At 41.0% G+C, this 20,919-nt stretch overlaps 2 protein-coding genes across 2 annotated transcripts; one reads left to right on the top strand and one right to left on the bottom strand.

Annotated features, from left to right (window-relative positions):
- Positions 1–11,191: 11,191 nt before the first annotated feature.
- On the bottom strand, positions 11,192–12,655 carry LOC103176807 (fascin-like). The gene has a single exon (XM_042339708.1). It carries the CDS (start codon positions 12,653–12,655, stop codon positions 11,192–11,194), a length of 1,464 nt encoding a protein of 487 aa, XP_042195642.1.
- Positions 12,656–16,921: 4,266 nt separating this feature from the next.
- On the top strand, positions 16,922–18,596 carry LOC103176728 (dual specificity tyrosine-phosphorylation-regulated kinase 2-like). The gene has a single exon (XM_007890466.2). The coding sequence runs from the start codon at positions 16,940–16,942 to the stop codon at positions 18,521–18,523; it is 1,584 nt and encodes a 527-aa protein (XP_007888657.1). The 5' UTR covers positions 16,922–16,939; the 3' UTR covers positions 18,524–18,596.
- Positions 18,597–20,919: the final 2,323 nt, after the last annotated feature.

Raw genomic sequence — 20,919 nt, 5'->3', positions numbered from 1 at the left:
TCATTTCCCGTTAACAATAATGTCATGCGTAGACTAGTTAATGCTTCATTAAAATTAACGATGGCACTTCCTTCATTGCATTGTGAAGTATACATCCAATAGCAGGAGCAACAAGTATGTGTTATCCATGGAATAATGGTTGGGTTCAAATGTTCCACAACTAGAACAACATTCAGGCACATTGTTGCACTACAATACATATAGGCTGGGCTGAAACCCTATATTGCTCCACCAGGATATACAGTGTTTTATAACTGTATGGAGGTAATTCATGTGGCTTAGTATCAAACGAGTGGGTGTTTTTGCAAACTTTATTTTGATTATGTAGATTTAAGTTCTGACGAGCTATTGAAAGAGAACTGCCTTATGGTACTCCTATTCCAGTGTTTCATTTTTCAGGGTAACGTAGCACTAAATTCAGATGCATTTAACATTAGTAATAAAAAAAAAGATATTTGTGTACTGTGTAGTTAAGGAAGCGCAGGCTTAATTAAATAGCGCATAACGAACAATTCAGAGCCGCATATATGAATGTAATCTGAAAAAAGAATGTCAAATTGTATAAGTGGGGTAAGTTTAAATGATTCCCAACTTATCTAAACCTCAAGGTTATATTTGTGTTTTCAATTTACTCACAGCTACCCATTTAATCATGTCTGTTGTTGGAGGGCTGCCTGGTTCACTAGATTGGAACACTGCCCATTTACCTCAAAGTTGGGTTGAAATGCATTGACACTGATGGGATGAGAGTATCCTTGTCTAAGTGGATTAGATTTGGGGTAGTCTCAACTTGTTTTCACATCAAATTGCTTGTAAATCAGCACCAGTGGATGAATTCTGCAATCTCATTCGGTGCCGGAAATGTCCGGTGCAGTCGAGTGATGATAATAATCCTCGCATTTATATAGCGCCTTATCACGTCTTCAAGGCGTCTCAAAGCGCTTCACAGAATATACTGTAAATTGACTATTTTGTGGATGAAACGCGGCAGCCAACTGTACGCAGCAGTGTCCCAAAAACAGCTGTAGACTGAAGTGACCAATTTATTATTATTCAATATTATTGATCTTATGAGGTTGAAAAGACAGCTACTTTGCTTCAACTGGGCGAAGAGAGTGTTGCTCCGTATCTAACTCGCGTTACCTTTGACCAAGTTTTTTGATGTCGGCACCAGGGGTGAAAAATTGAAAGGCGCCTATTCCGCGTCGATTGGCTTTTTCCCACGTTTGGATGAAACACAAAAGCATCCATCAAACTGGCGCACTTGAGGACACGCACTCATTTTGTCTTCGAGCAGTGCATTTTATTATCCAATTCCTAAGCAATTCGAAGTGGGAAAGCCTGGTGTCTTCCCAGTATTTATATACACACACATATCTATATCTATATGTATATATATCTATATATATATGAAGTCGTGTGCCTCCTTTTCCTCCCACCGAGCCTCTTGCACAGGTACCATTCCATTTTCTAGGACCTCATCCGATTGAGTTCTCTACATAGATGCGTTTTGGGGGAAGGAAGGCTTTTGATCCACACAGTGCATCGCCACCCCTGCCTTGTCCTCGTCCAACATTCAAGCACAGGGTCCCTCCACCTGCAGTAAGTGTCACCATAACCAGTGTAGCTTTTATCTGGTGCTCGTTTTGGGGATCTCCCAATTTGAGGACCACAGGACTCTTTTTTTTTCTCAATGGACCCGTCGGTTTGGATACGCCTCTCGCTTTGGGTGCTGAGCTGAATCTTCACCCTGGGAACAATTTATGTGTATGTATAAATGTGAGTGTGTGTGTTAGATATATAATTTGGGGGGTGGGGTGGGTGGGAGGGTGTTGTTGCAACATTGCAAAGTCTGTGGCTGGAATTAAATCAGTGAGTGAGCTCCTTCTTGGCTGTGTTGCCTTTGCCTTCTCTGCTGCTGCTGCTCCATCCCTGTCTCCACATAGAAACTGAGCAAATCCCTCCAGACTCTCTCTCTCTCTCTCTCTCTCTCTCATTCCCCCCCTCCCCTCTCTTCCTTTCCTCCCCACCCCTTCCATCCCCCCCCACACCAGCTCGCACCTCCATGGCTACCTCTCTGACTGGTTGGACCCGGGACTGGGCTGATTGTGGTACCATCGCCTTTCCCTTTTGTCTCCTCTCCAGTTCCTGATGCCCTTCTCTGCTCCCAAATGTTCTCGTGGTGGAGAAGGGGTTCCCAGTGAGTCCCGCTGTCGGGCTCCAGAGGACCTGCTCCGGACAACGGTGCCATCCACACCCGGGACACTGAGGATCTGCAGGTGAGGGGGAGAGGAGGAGGAGGGAGGGATGGAGGGAGGAAGACATGAGCATCATAAAAGCAAGTAAGAATAAACGAAGCTTTCGTTCATGTGGGTTTCGAGAGCTCTTATTTGCGCACAGAAGGTTTGGGAAATCAATCAGAGGATTTTCTTCTCCAATTTACAAAGAATCTGCACCTTTCTCTCCCCCCCCTCCCTCCCTCCCCCTCTCTCTCTCTCTCCCTCTCCCTCTCTCTATCCCTCCCCCCCTCTATCTTCCCTAATAATGTCCTTTTGTATTTGGAGAACCAATATTAATAGCGATCGATTGATTTTTTTCCCCCCCGTTATATTTCTTCTGTTGCTTTGCATGTTCATTTCAATTAACCCCCTCCTAAAATATCAGTAACCAACGTGTTTCCTCCCCTCCCCCCCCCCCCCCATCACACACACACACACACACACCCACACACACTCCTCACCACCAATTCATCCATCAGTGGATATAATCACATTAATCATTAAAGAAAACCGAAAAACATTGAGCTGAATGCATTTCAGGTTATTTTCTTTTTGGGGGGGGGTTGGGGGTGTGTGTGTGGAATTGGATGGCAGTAGTTCTATTTTGGGAAGGAATGGTGTTGTTTGCTACCCAGCTGTCCTGGTAACAAAGAGGAGGAGGAAGGGAGGGGGAAATGTGTTTGTTGTCATGGGTACGAGGTGAAGCAAAGGTTTATAATGTGATAAGTTTCTATAAGACCCTCTCTGTCTGTCTGTCCGTCTCCCCCCTCTCTCATCCCCCCCACCCCCTCCCCTTCCATCTGAAATGTGCTCACTCACTACTGCTTCCTGCGGTCTAAAATAATGGGATTTTTTCAAATTAAGATAGCGTCTTGAGGTGAGAGATGCTTCTGTCTCTGTTTCCTTGATCTCCCCTTCATTCCCCCCCCCCCCCCCCACCCACCGCCCCCAACCGCGCCATCAACCCCTCTCCTCCGCTTTGCTACTTAGGGCCAGATTTTTTTAATTCTGGTTTATCAATGGACATCCATTGAGAAACCCATCTGCAATGTAATTAAACTTCTCAATGGCAAAGGTTAATAACTATGTTTTGAGTATTGAAACCTTTGAATTTTTTGTATTAATTTAGCGAGGGGTGAATGGTGCTCTGGAGAAGCTGCATGTCTTAAGAACTGCAGCTATAGAGAATGTTTCCAGTAGAGATGGTCGGGAGCGAATAGCAAGGGTGCAGGCTCGGGGGGTGGGTGGGGGGGGACGTTGGAGGATAATAAGCCACAAAGACTGAGTGGTTTTATTTGGATAATTATTTTGGACATTATTTTGAGATTTAATAACCGCCTATTGATTCTGTCAATATCAACTGCTTCCCCCCCCTCACATACACACAACCAATTTCTCCACTCCTCGGGATAGTGATTAATCCTGTGGCTCCACACCTGTACCCCTCCGTTACCTCACTTAAGTATTCTTTGTTTGTGTTCCCAGTGAGTGACAGCTGACTATTTGACGATTGAGGACATCACATTTGAGCCTAGCCCTATTCCCTCTGACATTCCCCTGTAAGTAGTGCTGCACCAACAATAGTCACTCCATATGGGATCCAGAGCAGGAACCCTGGACAGTGAAGCCAATTGTGGTGGTCGTATTTTTGTCCTGGAGATATTGGGTAGGTCAGAATAGACTAGGGATTGAACTTGAGGCCTTCCCGATCTGTTTAATCTCTCACTGCACAATACATGGTCTCACACTGCACAACACTGAGGCTTGAAAGAAACTCTTTTCCAGCAGTAAAATTCATAGTCTAAATAAAATGAAAATAAGGCTCACTGATAGTTTAAAAACAGCACTGCAATAACATTGATTGGAGGCTGCAATGTTGTCACACCAAGGAATAAATACATTTGTGACACGTGAGCAAATAAGGGAATTCGATTTAATCGATTATGGTTGCTGATAAACAGAGAACCAGTTTCTCAAGAAACATTATTCTTGGATTGGGATATCTAAACTGAGATTAAAAAAAATTCAAGTTGCAAAGTACTGTACACTTGCAAATCTTGCAACGGTGGAAAACTCAACAAAACATATTCTATCAAAGGTTAAACTGCTAAACAGTGCTGGTGTTGCTGGATTGAACATCTTTGGAGAGAGTGTAGCTAAAAGCTGATGGATTTGAAGGGTACAGTGGACCACTAAGAATGGTGGCTCTGCAGTGCTATGAGATGACTCCAATAATCCCCATCCAGCTGACTCTAGAGATCAATTTGAAAATAAATCTCAAATCATATGAAAATTCAAGTTAAATTATGTTTTTTACTCTTTCATTTTAAACAGGGTTCCACTTTTTTTTAATGGCTTTTCTATTTTACAGAAATTCTGTAAAGCAGAATCAGATTTTACAAATTCACAGATTATGTCACAGAACGGAATGGATAGTAAATAGATGGAACTTGCAGGAAAGGCATTTTAGACTGACATCAGTTTAATCACTCTGCAAGCTTTATCGAACAAGATATCATTTAAAATGTAACTATCGTTTCGCTTTTAATGATTCTTTTAAGGTGTCTTAATAGAATTTCTCATGACAAAGCACAAGGTGCAATCTTATGTTACACTGTAGGATAGATCTTAGTCAATAATGAATGCATCGTGGAGTCCTGTAGCTCAGTGGTTAGAGCACTCGCTTTGCAAGTGAGAGACTTGAGTTCAATTCCAGGCAGAGGGCGAAACCTTGGGCAAGTTTCCTTACTCCACACAGAGCCTAATAATAATCCTCCAAAACCAAAAACAATAATAAATTGGTAATTTTCAATCTACGACTGTTTGTGGGACATTGCTGTGCGCAATTGGCTGCCGCGTTCGCCCACAAATATACAGTCGATTCACTTTACAGTGTGTTCTGTGAAGCGCTTTGGGACGTCCTCCCGACGTGAAAAGCGCTATATCAAATGCAAGGATTATTATTATTATTATGATTTGCCCTATCATGGTATATTTATGTGACTTGGCTTCTCATCGCGAATCCTCTATATTTGCTCAAGGAAATATTTTGATATTTCAGCAACAGACTTGAGGTATTGCTGGATAGCGGTCAGCCTGGCTCATTTTTCACTTCTTTAGTCTTGGAACACTGAACCCAACTGTGGTAATCACACTACCACTGAAATCACAAACTATGGGTTGAAGCTATATAACCTTTCTCAGCTGCAAGGCTCATTAACCCACCATATGGCACGGGTATCTATTGAAGCACTACGAGCCTCATTTTGATTTACTGGTCTGCTTTTTCAGTCTTGCTTGCTGCGTCTGCTCTCATATGTGTTTGACAAGATAGGCAGACAGGAAGGCCATCTACTGCCTTTATTTTGGACATGACATGACAGGAATATGTCAAGTGCAGAAACCCATCACCGAGTTTAAGAGTAACCAAACCAGACAGAGTTCCAAATCTGTATGTCACTTACACGTGGAATTCACATTCTCTTCTTGGAAGAACACGCCCTGCTTAACTAATTCCGGAGAGTATTAGGCACAGGTTGGCACAAGCCAAGGCTTGGAGACCCTAGAATGTGTGCTTTGGTTCTGTTAGGGTTTAGCCACCTAAAATCACAGCTTGCTTTTGAGTGCGTTGTCTGGAAAGCTTCCCACTGTTGTGGAGTGAGGACCACCCTACCTATAGGGACCTTGGCTTGCAGAGTTAACAGGAGTTGAGTGGGAAGAACACCTACTCCCAGGAACTGTTCTACCCCTCCAAGTTCTGCCAATGAGTCAGACTGTCTTGGTCTGTCATTAGCAGCAGTGCCCTGGATGATTAGAGATCCATCTGGCTCAGGAACTGGAGGCTACTGCAACCGACACAGATTGTCTCGATTTCTAACATTCACTTGCCATCGCACATCACGTTGGAGCCGGCTCAGTTTCCTCCTTCATCCCTTCCCAAGGATAATCACTATTTGGGTCAACTGCCTGGCCTCTGCCATTGCTAGTGTATGACTGGCTGCGAGGAGATCCATGACTTGGTTTGGGGCAATTCTGAATCTTCCGCCCTGACAACTTGGCAGAGATGGAAGGATTGCGGACATGAATCTCAATCTAACCTTTCTATGAATAACCAACATGATGTGCATTACTGTGCAGTCCTGAACCTTTTAGTTTTAAGTGAATAAATGTCTGAAAGAAGAAAAGGCAGAAAATTCAACATTTAAAATGCAGGTATTCATTACATTCGCTTTACAGTTGTATTTTCTTGTACATTACTATCGCTGTTGGACATTCGTGGAAAAAAAACATGAATAATGTAACATTAAATAACTTATTCTATTTGTACTGTTGCAGCTTCTATGAGCTTAATTAGTCAGCGGAATTTTAAAAGGACATGGAGTACATTGACATCCACTGAGGTTAATTCAGCAAAAGCTACAGTGAGTTGAATGGATCTGATTTTTAATCATGGGTTAAAGTGCTATTCATTCAAAGTCCGGTGAATGCTTTTTGTTCATGTGTCACTGGCTGTTTTGAGATTGAAGTGGCTTTTAACGGCAATATAATGCTCTTGTGACTGAAAGCCAGCGGAATGGATAGTTCAAGTAGTTGTGTTACTGGTTATTGCAAATGTATTCATCTAAAATTGTGACAATTCCGAATGTTATAATTGTAGGTATTTCTACAGATTGCTGGTATCTCAGTACTCCTGTATCCCAGTACTTCATGCTTTCACCTGATAGTCAGTGGGTAGCTTGAGAGCTACTATATTTATACAGAATTGCCTCCAGTGACATTATGGAGTTCGACTTCGCTTAAGTTATGAGTGGCAATGAAGAGCTAGTAGCTGTGGCCATTCACATTGTCTCTGGAGTGTACAGTAAGACTGGGAGTCAACAGAAAGAGTACAAATATTTCCCAATTTAACTATTATGACCAGTCATTAATTTAGACAAAGGAAGTTCTTTACGTTTGTAGGTTTTTTTTTACTCGAAAGGTTTCCCCACATGCAGACCTTCCCTGAATAGGAAGATAGATTTAGATATTTGCTCCATGCTGTTACAATGTGCTGGTGAAGGCATTTTAGTGTTCCACTAAACCAGTGGAGGGATTCACACGATGCTGTTCGAGGGGTCTGCGCTTGGAGGGAGGAGGTGAGGTGGAGGATCAGTTCGCAAGGGTTGGGGCAGGATGGGTGAAAGTTCACCCACTGATAGTGGGGCAGATCAACTGGGGGACATGAAGCAGGCATGTGTTAACTGAAGGTTAAACAAGATGATGTGATACTAGTTCATTAAAAAGAAAAACTGTCTGAACTATTCAACTGAAAGACATTAGGTTAGTTAACGTTAAAAGCTCTGAGGTCAGTACTCGATGAAACAGGCATAGATTCCTGAAAACTCATTATCGCACTTCAAGATTAAATTATTCATTAAATCTGTCAATATTACTGTAGTTGGGAGCAATATCTTGTTTTGTTCCCCAGTATTAAAATAACCGACAAATTGGAGCAGTGGATAGAGGACAGTGCTCGGTAGTTTTAGTCAAAATGTAAATGCGAGTAAACTGGAGTGGAATGACAAGATTGTACCAGTAAATGACACTGGAGTAAAAGAAACAGTAACGGAAATGAAGAATATAATTTGGCATCCTCAAGATTTGTTAAACTAGTTCTGGAGTCCATGGTTGCAAAGTCGCATTGAACTCCTGGTGTGAAGCACACAAATGGGATCTGGTGAGGACAAGTTTGCTATGGGCACTATGGCTCCTATGATCAAATAGACTGTCAACATTCAGATGATGAATTGACATGGGTATAAGATGGCAGAGCCTATCTGAGCCTGAACTGATGAATAAGATAATATTTGTACGCTACATTCCAATGATGACCTACATCATTGAAATCTCTATTTAACCCATGCCTGGTTATAAGACCACAGAACACATCACTGCTGACTATCTTTTTGCCATTTTAAAAACCAAAAAAAGGCATTCATACAACACATGCACTTTATTAATAATGTGAGAAATATTTGGCTCCGAGAGCAATGTTTGAGTGAGGCCAGAGTGCATTAACTAAGTTAATTAAATGTTTCAAGTCATAATTCATTCAACCCGGACCTTTCTATATTTAAAGTATATTAGGCAAGCAATAGTATTGAAATTCTGCAGCACTGAATGGATCAATGCCATGAACAGTCCCAAGGCTAAAACTTCTCATTGATATCATGTTGATTATTTTTCATTCCGATGTATCAGCACTGGGTGGAAATGTTCACTTCACGCCATAACCATAAGGCCATTCAATGAATAATTTACGTTTTTAATCAAGCCTCCAGTTAGATTTTTTTTTGGATGAATTGTTTACAAAACTTCAATTACTACCTCAGTTGCAATGAAAGATGGGTTCAGAAAAAGTGAAGTTTGTTAACCTTCAACTTCATTCAGTTCTCCTGCTGTTTTTTAAAACTCACTTGGTATTTTTGTACCCATTTTCTTGTTCCCATTTTCTTAAGTTTTGTTCCTTCCATGCTGTAAGTTTCCATGATTTACCATCTCGAGTTGGTGATGCCTTAGCACCAAGGAATGCAAGAGTAGTTTGCGTGGGGCTGAAATTGTGCTGCCATTAGCAGTCCAACTGAAATCAGTGCTGCTCTTTAATAATAATAATACTATAATAACCCTTGCATTTGACATAGCACATTTCATATCTTCGAGACGTCTCAAAGCGCTTCATAGAATATACTGTAAAGTGAATTGACTGTATATTTGTGAGTAAAACACGGCAGCCGATTGCGCACAGCAGCGTTCCCACAAACAGTCGTGGATTGACATTTATAGTTAATGTTGAGCTTTGGCTTATCTATTACGCTTTGTCTTCAGTGAGTCATTAAAAACTACAAGGAATTTTTAAGAAGTAAAATACTTTACAAGTCTGATTTTCATCTGCTATGTGAGATTGAAGAATTAAGGAAGGATGCACTGAATTCTATTTTGGGCAAGTTGGCTGATTGAATTATTTATTTCTCTGCTGAGGGAACAATTTATAAGTTGGGTGGGTGGGGGGGAGCACTCAATTCTAGAGAGCTAAGTGGGTAAATGTATTGCTTTATGTCGTGTAGCACAACTAGTGAGAGGTGTTCACTTTCAGATCGGATGCTGATGGAAACATCATCCTTGTCTGGGACCATATTCCCAAGAAGTGGTTTAATGCCTTCTAGGTGAGAAAGGAAAGACAGTCGGAGGGGAAAACAATTCTTTGTCTTGTTTAAACTTGTGGTATAAACTTAACATTGTAGAAATCTTGGTAAATATTCATGAATCACATTCATGGTCAATTTATGGATCTTACAGTATTACCTCATAATCATGTATCTTGATTTTTTTTTCATGTTAAACTCATACAGTCAAGCTCTATATGCTCACAGACCAGCAAAGAATAAGGCATTTCGCCTGGTGAGGCGGATAAATTTACTGACCATCAGAAAATTGCCCGTCATCATGGCAAATTCTCAAAATAAATTTTTTTTTTTTTTTAAAAAGTAGTGAATTGTAGGCAGTGGCTGCAAAGAGAGAAAAAAAATATTAAAAGTTCTCAGCTCAATCCCCAACTGGATGAGCACCACAATTGCCAAGAAATACAAATCTTTGTGTCCGAAACAAATGTACTGTATGCGTCGTTGTTTAGGTTTCACTCAGGTCTGGTGAGGTGCTCTCACAGAAATAATTTCACTTCTCTGCCTATCATATTGCAATATTCAATAAATGAACGGCACTATACAAAGGTGAATCAGAATCGTTGTGACAGAAATGTTGTGACTTTCACACAAAAGGGATATTGCTGAAGAGACTCCAGCACACAGGCAGGAACAATAAAATATTCATAAAAGCCAATATCAACGCCAGTGAATAAAATTCTCCGGTAAGTTTGTGCTTTAAATTCTTAAGTGGTCCTTATCGTAAGGTGACACATTGAATTCAGAACACTATACTGCAACAAACTGATTTGCAATAGACGCTCTGCTCTGTGTGTAGTGTGTGGTGTTGGATGCATTCCAGAGTCTAGATGGCTGAGAAAAGAAGAGCCAATGAAGCAGAGGAACTACTGGACTTAAGGGAATTGTATATGCTAAGTAACAGCAGAAGATAGTAATACTCGTATGAGGAGGTGCACGCATGCATTTCAGGAATAGCTACCTGTTTTTAGAAAAGTGCCCTGAGGCTATGCATCAACTCTCGTAGAACTGTTTGCGACAGACTATCACTGAATGTCTCACTTTATTTGTACGCCCCGCTTCGTACAAACTCCCATTTTAAAATGGAACACGTAAAGGGAAAACTTGGTGCCTTTGGTTTCGTTAGCACATTAGCCTATCGCGTGTTAGACCTGGACCATGCGAGGAAAATCACCTCTTTGTCATGACTTGAAAGGGTTGTATGAGAAATGCATCAGTATCAATTTCAAGCCCACAACGTAAATATCAATAGCTGGTAACTCTCTTTCTCCCTCCCTCCCCCCATTGTTTTTCCACGCACAACTGCCTAATAATCCTGCGCACATTGGCATTAAATTGTTTGTCTCATTGCGAGACTGACTATGTGGATGACTTGTGTGGAAGTTAAAATATCACACTAGCCAAGTTGGGGCTGTGACCTGAGGGTGTGATTGAGGTTCTCTCCTGATCCATTGAAGTTGCCTCACTATATCAACAGCCTGATGTGGGAAACTGGCCAGTGATCCTGACCCACCAGTACATGCTATCATTAGACGCACTACCTCAGTAATATTGAATTTCGAAACCGTGCGAGCATGAATATAGTTTAATATTCTTTTTTGCTACATGTTATTCCTTCTCAGTCATGCATCCAAGTGTAGATTGAATTGGAGTCAGAGTTGTTTAAACACAGATGCACACAAAACAATCTGAAGTTTAGTATCGGAACAATGTGGCCGATTTGTTATCTTTTCCCACTGCTTTGAAACTGCCATCTGGCTCTGCTACTGTATACTTTCCATTAGGTGCCTTTAGGATCATTGTCTCTGAAGTGATTAGTTCAATAGTGAAGTTAGTAGGTTGGTCTCCAGTGGCAGTGATAAAGCAGTCTTCATCCACCTCCCAGTATTTATCCAGAGAGACAACCTTGAACTGGTAAAACCCATTTTCATCTAAGGTTATTTTGCTTGCATCATACATGGGCCTGTTGCAGACTAACCTCGGTTTCCCAGGCATAAGTCCAATAAAGCCATAGTCACTCTGGAGAATGAGCTGAGACCTGTTGACGAGCCTCAAGATAAATTCTTCAGGTTTACCAATTGAGTTTGGACCGACCAAGAGCTGGCCACCGGCATTCACAGTCACATATCTTCCATCTGAAGTCTTTAAAGCTGCCTTTTCCTCATTATACACAATATCAAACCCACAATTGAAGTCCAGAGTATTGCACACTTCAATGAAACCTTTAGGACCAACAGCTAAATAATCATTTGAAATATTCTGAAAGCAGACCTTCTTTGTCGCGAAATCAATTATAATCTGAAATATCTCAGCGTCCTTCATTTCACTGACATTTGCATGGACACCTGAAATTGATTTACTGGACACAAATTTTTCATTAAGTACAGACTTGATATTGACTTGCCCAGAACTGGGGTTAATTGTGAATAGCTCATCCATACTAGCATTCAATGTTTTGATGGTTCTGACAGCACTGTTCCTCCCAGTTAAGAACTTTCCATGACTGTCCTTCAGACAGATCATTCCATTCTTTATCTCCAGGCGATATAATGTCCTGCTTGTTACCTCTGGTTCAGTCTTTCCATCACAGGCAATGAAGCTCCCGTTCCCTGTCCTTATAGCATATTTCTTTTCTTTGATGTCAAAGTAAAGTGTCATGACACAGTCGGGCCCCCAGGGTAAATCTGTATCGCAGCACACCATGCCGTTTTTTTCATCAAACCGCAAGTACTTTTTTCTGCCAGGATTGAACATATTGACACTGGGATGGATGACTAAGTGTGGCAGCCACTTCTCACTATCAGAAATAGACTGGGCAAAACAAGTGATGTTATCCTGATTTCCTCCTAGGTACCGTTTTGAGAGTTCAGACTGGAAGGAAACTCTTCCATCCGAATGTAGGGTCATGAGGAAGATACAGTTGGGATTGGGAACTTCCTGATCACAGGTGATCTTCCCATCCTTATCTGCAGCTATATATCTGTTAAAGGAGCTCTTGATGTAGACCATAGGGGATTCCTCTGCGGTGAACTCAATGGTCCATATCTGACTTCTCTTCAGTGAAGAACCAGTGGCATTCACTTTGTAGTTGAAGATCTCTCCGGTTAGATATTTGTGGGCTGAATTGATTAAACCAAATGTTAGAACCTTAAATGCCATGTTCGAACTGGTTCACACTTGGTGTAGTTATTGTATTCTATCTGTACCTCTGGACAGCAGCTGATATTATATGCAATTGACATCACAGTGGTACTCCTCAGTGATGTTTGTGACCTAGCAGAAAGGTTCTGTGACATGTAGCAGTAACCTGTCAGAGTTGTCTCACAACTTGTCATGCCATCCCAGATATACTGTGCTTCATAAGAACATGAAGAAGCATAGGTTGAGAAGAAAATTTATCATTTTTAGCCCACTTTATACAATTTACCCTGTTATGGAGCTCTACCATATTTCGACATAAAGTATTTGGTGTCCTCTGTTTGTAAATGTTTAGTACCCAATGTGAATTATGAGCCTCTGATCCTCTCTGCACCATATAACTGCAAATTGTTGTAGTGACAACTCATTTGAGGTTGGGGCTAAGGCATATTACTGAGGTAATGTACGTTATATGCTTTTACCCAGCATATAACCTACACTATACCTGCCTGGGAGTGCATGATCGCAATACTCTGTATTACAAGAGGAAAAGATACTCCAGTGACCACCTCCAGCATGTATCACTTTGAAAAGTTCAGAAATATTGACCTGCAATGAAGCAGCTTACTTACATAAGTCACTTGATTAACAACATTACATTTGTGAAGTGCCTTTCACGGCGGGAGGACGTCCCAAGGTGCTGAACAGTCAAGGATCAGGAGTTGAGATTAGTTCAGTTCATTAGAAAATACCTGAACACTTTGAAGCCTATTTGCTCATCGGGTTACAGTTTGTTTGGTATCATCAATATCAGAATGGCTGCCTGGTGACTTCATATGAACTTAAGATGTCCAGTGCTTCTCTTTTGTATGATCTGTACGGTATACATCATTGATATACTACAGCCACCCAGTCTTTGTGACGAAGTTTCTGAACCATCAATGTAACCCAAACAGTAACCTAGTATTATTGAAGGTTACTGAAGGGGATTCAGCCGCACCTGAAAGTCTCTGTCAGTGCCCAATAAAATCATTTTAAATAAACAGTAAACCTTGGTGCAATAGTATAGCTAATACTGTGATTCTACCAATAATCTCACAGTCATTATTGAAAATAATTAGCTCACTAATACTCCCATGAAAATACAATGAAACAGTCACTCTCCTGCTACTCCAATAGAACCACCACTATTTTGATTTGTGAAACTGGGATTTTATTCAAAATGTTTTGAAAAGGAGTTCAAACACTTGATTGCCAGGTTTGTCTACATACAGACCTCTTTAAGCAGTATGGCTTACTGATCATTCCTATTGTTAAAGATCATTTAAGATTTTTAAAATTAATCTATTCCCCTGCAATTGAATTACAAATTGAATTGCTGGGAAGAGAATTTCCTTCCAGCAACTCTGTTGCTGTGACGACCGGCTTCCAAACAGCATTACATTGAGCCATTTGGCATTTTGTAATTTGCCCAGTGTCGAGATCTTTACCACTATCTTTCCTTCAATGACTCTCTTTGTACTTGAATGTCTACTCCATTTCGCCCACAAAATATAAAGTCAATTCACTTTACGGTATACTCTGTGAAGCGCTTTGAGACGTATATCAAATGTATATCAATGAATTATTATTATATCGAAAACACACGTTTCCCAGTCCATTTTTAAAACTAGATAGGAAAAAGTGATACGCGTCAGTTTCCAATTAGAATTCTTTAAAACACTTTTTCGTACTTTTGTAAAAAAAAACACTATTTGACTGCTTTCTCATTCAGAATGAGAGTTGGGTTTTGTCTGGAATCTCTTAAAGATTGAATGGCAACATGCTCCAGTCAGCCAAATACTCTCTCTCCCATGAATGAATGATGAGCAAGGCATTTGCGCAGCCTACCATAATGCACCCAATTTCTTTCTGATTGATGCGATGCTGGTTTGTATCCAGGCTTGTTTGAATGTTTTTTTTTGGTCAAAGTGTATAATAGAACGTGTGTAAGATTTCAAATTGCACTAACTCTAAACGAGAATTGCAATTGCCTTGTTAACATTTAAGTAGGCTGTTATCTGTGATGTTTTGCAATCCATCTCCTCTGCCTATTTGTCTGCTATAATAACTTAGTTTTATGCTAAAATACATAGTTGTAGGTTCAGTTTCCTGATAACAACCCATATTTGTATTAAACCCTATGGGATTGTGGTAGCAGAAACAAATCATGTGTCCAAGTAACTCAAAACGTAATCATTTCACATGTAATCATTTCAGGAACAAAAACATACATTTTGGGTACCATGACTTTGCTTTTCTTTAAATTTGCCTCTCCTCAACCCTTTATTCTGATTCATTATTCTTCAGAGATAAACTTTTTACTCATTTTCTAGGAAATGATTTGTTAAACATCGTTCTTTTTGTCCAATATAGGTCAAGCCTGAAAAGATCACGTGAATGAATATCATCAATTTCTTCAAATTAGAATTTTTTTTAAAGTTTATTTTTTATCTATCTGAGTTGATCCATTGGGAGACAAAAGTAACGCTTACTTTCAAGCCCACATGAATCCTTCCCTGTTTCTGTTATCTTATTTGTTTAACATTGTAATAGGTCATCAACATCTGTCACAATTTGAAATCTGTCATAAGACATTTCTACAAATTTGCTCTGCCTAAATGTAGTTGATACCATTTAAAGTTATTTTTATATATGATTTGACAATGTAAAGATTTTACAATTCAGATCTGTTTTCTCATTCAACGCGCACCAGATTTTATCTACAGTTCAGCTGTTGTCAGTACCATTACAGAAAGAACACGGAAAATTCAGTCGTGAGTTCTTATACAGTAAAAGCCCAGAACTCCTTGCTATTTGGTAAAGTGTGGTATATCTTCTTCAGTTAATGTAGGCGTAGAAATACTGGTAAGACATTTTAATGAGAGTCAACTGAGTTTAGAAGCAAGAATGCTTCATCAGGTGGCACTGCTTCATAGTTATGGCAGCGAGAGTCATGTTGTGCGTATTAATGTGATGTAAAGAGTACTAATCAGAGACAAGCTAATTTAATATCAAAATAAAAAGTCCAGCAAATCAGGAATGGAGCACATCTGAACTTCAGGGTCCAGAACCCACAAAATTAAAGACCTACCAGTTAACTGAGGTACAAAATATTTCCCTGAAGGTTTCAATGCTACATCAAACCCTTTATCTAAAATGTTGGGCGACCTGGATTTTCTAAGTGAAGTGCAAACGGAGCTTTACCTTGTATCTTCACCGCACCTGAGAGTTCTACTGATAGTGGGTCCAAAAAAGAAGAAAATGTCCTTTTTTATGAGAAAGAACCCCCAAAATTCAAAACATAATCTAGTAATTAGATACAGGACCAGAAATTAAGATGTTTTAGTGAAACGACTATAAGGTTTATTAGCAAGGTGGACATTGGTATTTTTGATTTGCGACTGCAGCTCGCCCTAAATCACTGGGAAAGGTGAAACATCATCGATTGTTCACCGAGGGCAGAAATTAGCAGCTACATCTCACAGTATAAATCTGTCAGGTGTAATTGGAAGGCTTTCTATGACATCTAGCAGCAGGACATTTATTAGTTTAAGTGCAGTGTAATGAGCTAGTAGTGAGATACTGACTACCAGCATGCCAATTTATCTGAAGTACACTGTGAGACGTCAATACTGCAGATCAGGAACACTTAGCAGATGATAGTTTGGTCCCCTATTTGTTGAAGAACAGAACTATTTTGAAGAATGAAAGAAAAGAGGCACATGATAATTTTTCATGTACTTTTCATATAGATTTCCAGAGTTAGGAAAGCTAATGTCAACACTAAACAAACCGAGTTTGCGCTGATAAAAAAAACTATACTGTCTTGTTTGAACCATTATTGTAGTGAAATTTGTCTGTGATAAACGGATTCCATAGGTTCAATGCGATCAAGATAAGAACATTTGATATAGCACTTTTCACATCTTTGAAATGTCTCAAAGCGCTTCACAGAATATACTGTAAAGTGAATTGACTGTATATTTGTGGGCGAAACACGGCGGCCAATTGCACACAGCTGCGTCCCCACAAACAGTTGTGGATTGAAGTGACTAATTTATTAATTTTATTTCTTGAGGGATTATTATCAGGCAGTAAGGAAACTTACCCACGGTTTTGCCCTGCCGAGAATCGAACCCAGGTCTTGCACTTGCGAGGCAAGTGCTCTAATCACTGAGCTACAGGACTGCATTTATCTTCATCAAGAAGTGTAAATGGATGTATATGTGTCTTCTGTTTCAGGAAGGTAACTACATACGTACCATGAATGATCAGTTTCACATTGGAGGTGAACCACACTTCCAAGGTCAAGATCTGTTTGAGGATTCACAGGTAAAATGGACAGCACTCTCAACACCAAATGACAGTCTCAGTAGCAATGGTAAGAGTTGCCTGCCTTCGTATTACCTGGAGAGCTCTTACCAACGGAAAGGTAGCCCCAGTTTCAATAAATCATGTGATAGCTCCACCAGGCTCAAGGCTGAACCAATGATGCCAGAAGAGGCAATTAAACACTACATACAGAAGCTGACACCTTATGAGGAACACGAAATCGCCAGCTATTCCGAGATCTATTTTGTTGGACCAAATTCTAAAAAGAGACCAGGAACCATTGGAGCGCCGAACAACAATGGTTACGACGATGAGCAGGGTTCGTACCTGTATGTCCCGCATGATCACATCGCCTACCGATATGAGGTTATCAAGGTGATCGGAAAAGGTAGTTTTGGCCAAGTGGTGAAGGCTTACGACCATAAGCTCCACCTGTATATCGCTTTGAAAATGGTGCGAAATGAAAAGAGGTTTCATAGGCAAGCGGCTGAGGAGATCAAGATACTGGAGCATCTGCGGAAGCAGGACAGGGACAACAGTATGAACGTTATCCACATTTTCGAGAGCTTTTCTTTCCGTAACCACATCTGTATGACGTTTGAACTGCTCAGTATGAATCTCTACGAACTCATCAAAAAAAACAAGTTCCAAGGGTTCAGTCTGCCGCTTGTCCGTAAATTTGCACATTCCATCCTGCAGTGCCTTGACGCCTTGTACAAAAACCATATCATCCATTGCGACTTGAAGCCCGAAAACATCCTGCTGAAGCAGCAAGGGCGCAGCGGAGTTAAAGTCATCGACTTTGGATCCAGCTGCTACGAACATCAAAGAATTTACACGTACATACAGTCGCGTTTCTACCGAGCTCCCGAAGTGATCCTAGGAGCACGGTATGGGATGCCCATTGACATGTGGAGTTTGGGATGTATTCTAGCCGAACTGCTGACTGGATACCCGCTGTTGCCCGGTGAAGACGAGGGAGATCAGCTAGCTTGCATGATGGAGTTATTGGGAATGCCACCTAAAAGACTGCTGGAACAATCCAAGCGGGCCAAAATGTTCATCAGTTCGAAAGGTTACCCCAGGTATTGTCCTACGGTAACACTTTCTGATGGGACCCTGCACTTGAACAGTGGGCGATCTCGGAGAGGTAAAGTTCGAGGCACTCCTGGTCAACGGGACTGGACGAGTGCTCTAAAGGGCTGTGATGACTCATCTTTCATTGACTTCCTGAAACACAGCCTGGAGTGGGATCCTGCCTTACGTATGACACCAGCACAGGCCTTACGACACCCTTGGCTGCGAAGACGTCTGCCAAAGCCTCCAGCGAGTGACAAAACGACTTTTGTGAAACGCATGTCTGCGAGTCCCACTGCCCTGATGGACGCAGTGTCTAAACTACCTCCACCCTCTCCAGCCAGCGTTCCGAACAAACTGAGATCCAATCTTAGTCAGAGTACGGACTCCAATCCTAACATGACCCAGAGGACAGTACTGCCAAAGCTGGTCAGCTGATTGGGTGTGTTGAACGAAAATGAAAAAACAAATATTAATTCAGCCAGAATATGGATTTCCGTGGCATGGAGTACACAGGGAACATTTCTTCCTTTCTACATTCCAATGTGACTTGAGAGAAACAGGTCTTTAATTACTGCAAAACTACAAGTGAGCACTGAACATAATCCTGTGAGACTAAACTATATTCATTGATTTACACTGCAAAACAACATTCACAGTAAGGCAATTAGGGTCAAATATGTTCTTTCATCGATCAGAAATTTATTTAACATTTTCATAAACTTTTCCGGGAATAACAATGTTAATCCTTTCCTGAAGTGCTAAAAGTTCTTTTTTTTTTTTACCTGCAGTGGGCTGTTAGAATATGGAATGCTAGAATATGGAATACCTTTCCACACATTGCTGTCAAAAGCTGAGTTCGTAAGATAATTTTAAAGGGAATTTGACCGATACCACCAGCACTAATACAATGCGCCAAATAGTCTCAACAACAATAACAAATTAAATTTGTATAGCGCCTTTCATGTTGGGAGGGCGTCCCAAGGAACTTGACAGTCAGCGATTTGGACACGAGCTGGGAGTTGGGATTAGGAGCATTGGAGGGCAGGGAGCGTAGAGGTAAAAGGGTGATCGAAGCTGTGGTCGAAAAAGAGGGTCTTGAGACGTGCCTTGAAGGAGGGGGGGGGGCGAGGCAAAGGGACTATGGGATGGAGTTGCAAAGGGCGGGGGCAGAGAAGCTGAAGGCCCGACCGCCTCATTCTGTCTTGTAAACGTTGAACGATTCTTTGATTTCCAATTAATGCGTCTGTGAGTAAATGCCCACTTGACTGAATAACTAGGCTGCTGCGATAGAAAGTTGCTTTAAGCTATTCAATCCTAAAACACGACCAAGGAAGACTTCAATTCAAAATTCCTGACGAAATCATGATTTTTGCTGGATTTACATTTATTTTGTGCGCCCCACCCACCCTCCGGTGAGGTAATGAGCCAAAAAAGAACAGAAAGTTTTGATTCAAAGTCGATGCTGATTGATTTGCTGAATTCAAGGGCTCCAGGACGCTAACTCATGTGGAAGGCTGCTAAGAAATGCAAGTTGATTTGATTTGTCTTAGGCTAGGGCATATTTCTGGGTAAGGGGGAAGAAACATCAACATTCCTGCTCCTTATTAATTCCTCCAGTAATTCCTCCAGGAAAGTGTACGTGTGCTGGGCAAGGACAGGTCCAGGCTTGGCTGTGACAAGCTCCACTATCGAACAGCTTACCAACACTCGTCACCTCGGCTCACACATGAAGAATAGCCATGGGAGAGTCTCTTCCCTCCTGTGTGAGTCACCTCCTTCGGGCAAAGGAGTTCAATAAAAGGGAGAGAAACAAATACAGTTATACAAATTGAATGGAAGAAAGAAAAGAGGAAAGAAAATACAGTTACGGTAGAACTTCAGGCGTTTCATTGAAAGCAACAAAACAGATACTTCCTTAGCATGGTTTTATTTATTTATTGATTTATGAATTATTTAATATTTTCTCATTCTCCTGTTTTGTTTTGTTTTATATGCCAAACAGCATTTTGTAGCCAAGAGAGTAGGTGCCCAGGTATAATACCAATTTGTAACTGACAGACAGGGTATGCTTGACAACAAACTCATCAAGAAGAACAAGTTCTCTCCCAAAGCAACATGTGTTTCCCTCCAATCTGCATCTGGTTCTGATGGCACGACTGCGTCCTTGGATTACTTCATTAAAATACCCAATTGCCCCCCCAAACCATTTCTGACGCTCCATTGATCAGAGAAGGAGCAAGACTTGCCAACTACAAGGTCAGCATTTTAAAATGGCCCATGGCACCTTCCCCCTCCTCTCCCCGCCCCACCCTCTCACTAAAAAAAATGTGTCGTGTGCCAAAGATCTTTCAAAAAGAGGGCAATGCAGAAACAAAATGCATCGTCACATCTTTAAATAAAGAATGCATTTCAATATTATCCTCGTTACCATAAACGTTGTAATTCAGTGATTGTTTTTTGGTCATCCGGGTGTCTGACACACGCGGAAACTCTTCACCGTTGCTTAAGTGTATCCAAACTAAACAAATTTCCCACCTACACATGGAAATCCCAGAGATATTTAGTAGAGTGGTATGCACATTCTCCCTGGAGGGATTCATCCTGTTCACCTATTTCTGGAAAGTATTAAGCACAGGTTGGCAAGAGTCAAGGCTTGTGGACCTCAGAGTGTGTATCAGGGTATCTGCTGGAGTCTAACTAGCTAAAATTGCACAGTTTGCCATTCATAGCACTGTCTGGCAATCTTTCTCACTGCTTGTCCAGCTAGGATCATTCTAGTTGTTAGGGCTTTGGCTTGCTGGTTTAACAGGAGCTAAGTGGAGGGATTCCCT

This window comes from Callorhinchus milii, unplaced genomic scaffold, assembly GCF_018977255.1.
Source record: "Callorhinchus milii isolate IMCB2004 unplaced genomic scaffold, IMCB_Cmil_1.0 Scaffold12, whole genome shotgun sequence".
In the NCBI taxonomy this organism is placed as follows: Eukaryota; Metazoa; Chordata; class Chondrichthyes; order Chimaeriformes; family Callorhinchidae; genus Callorhinchus; species Callorhinchus milii.
This window is presented reverse-complemented; position numbering and strand designations above follow the sequence as displayed.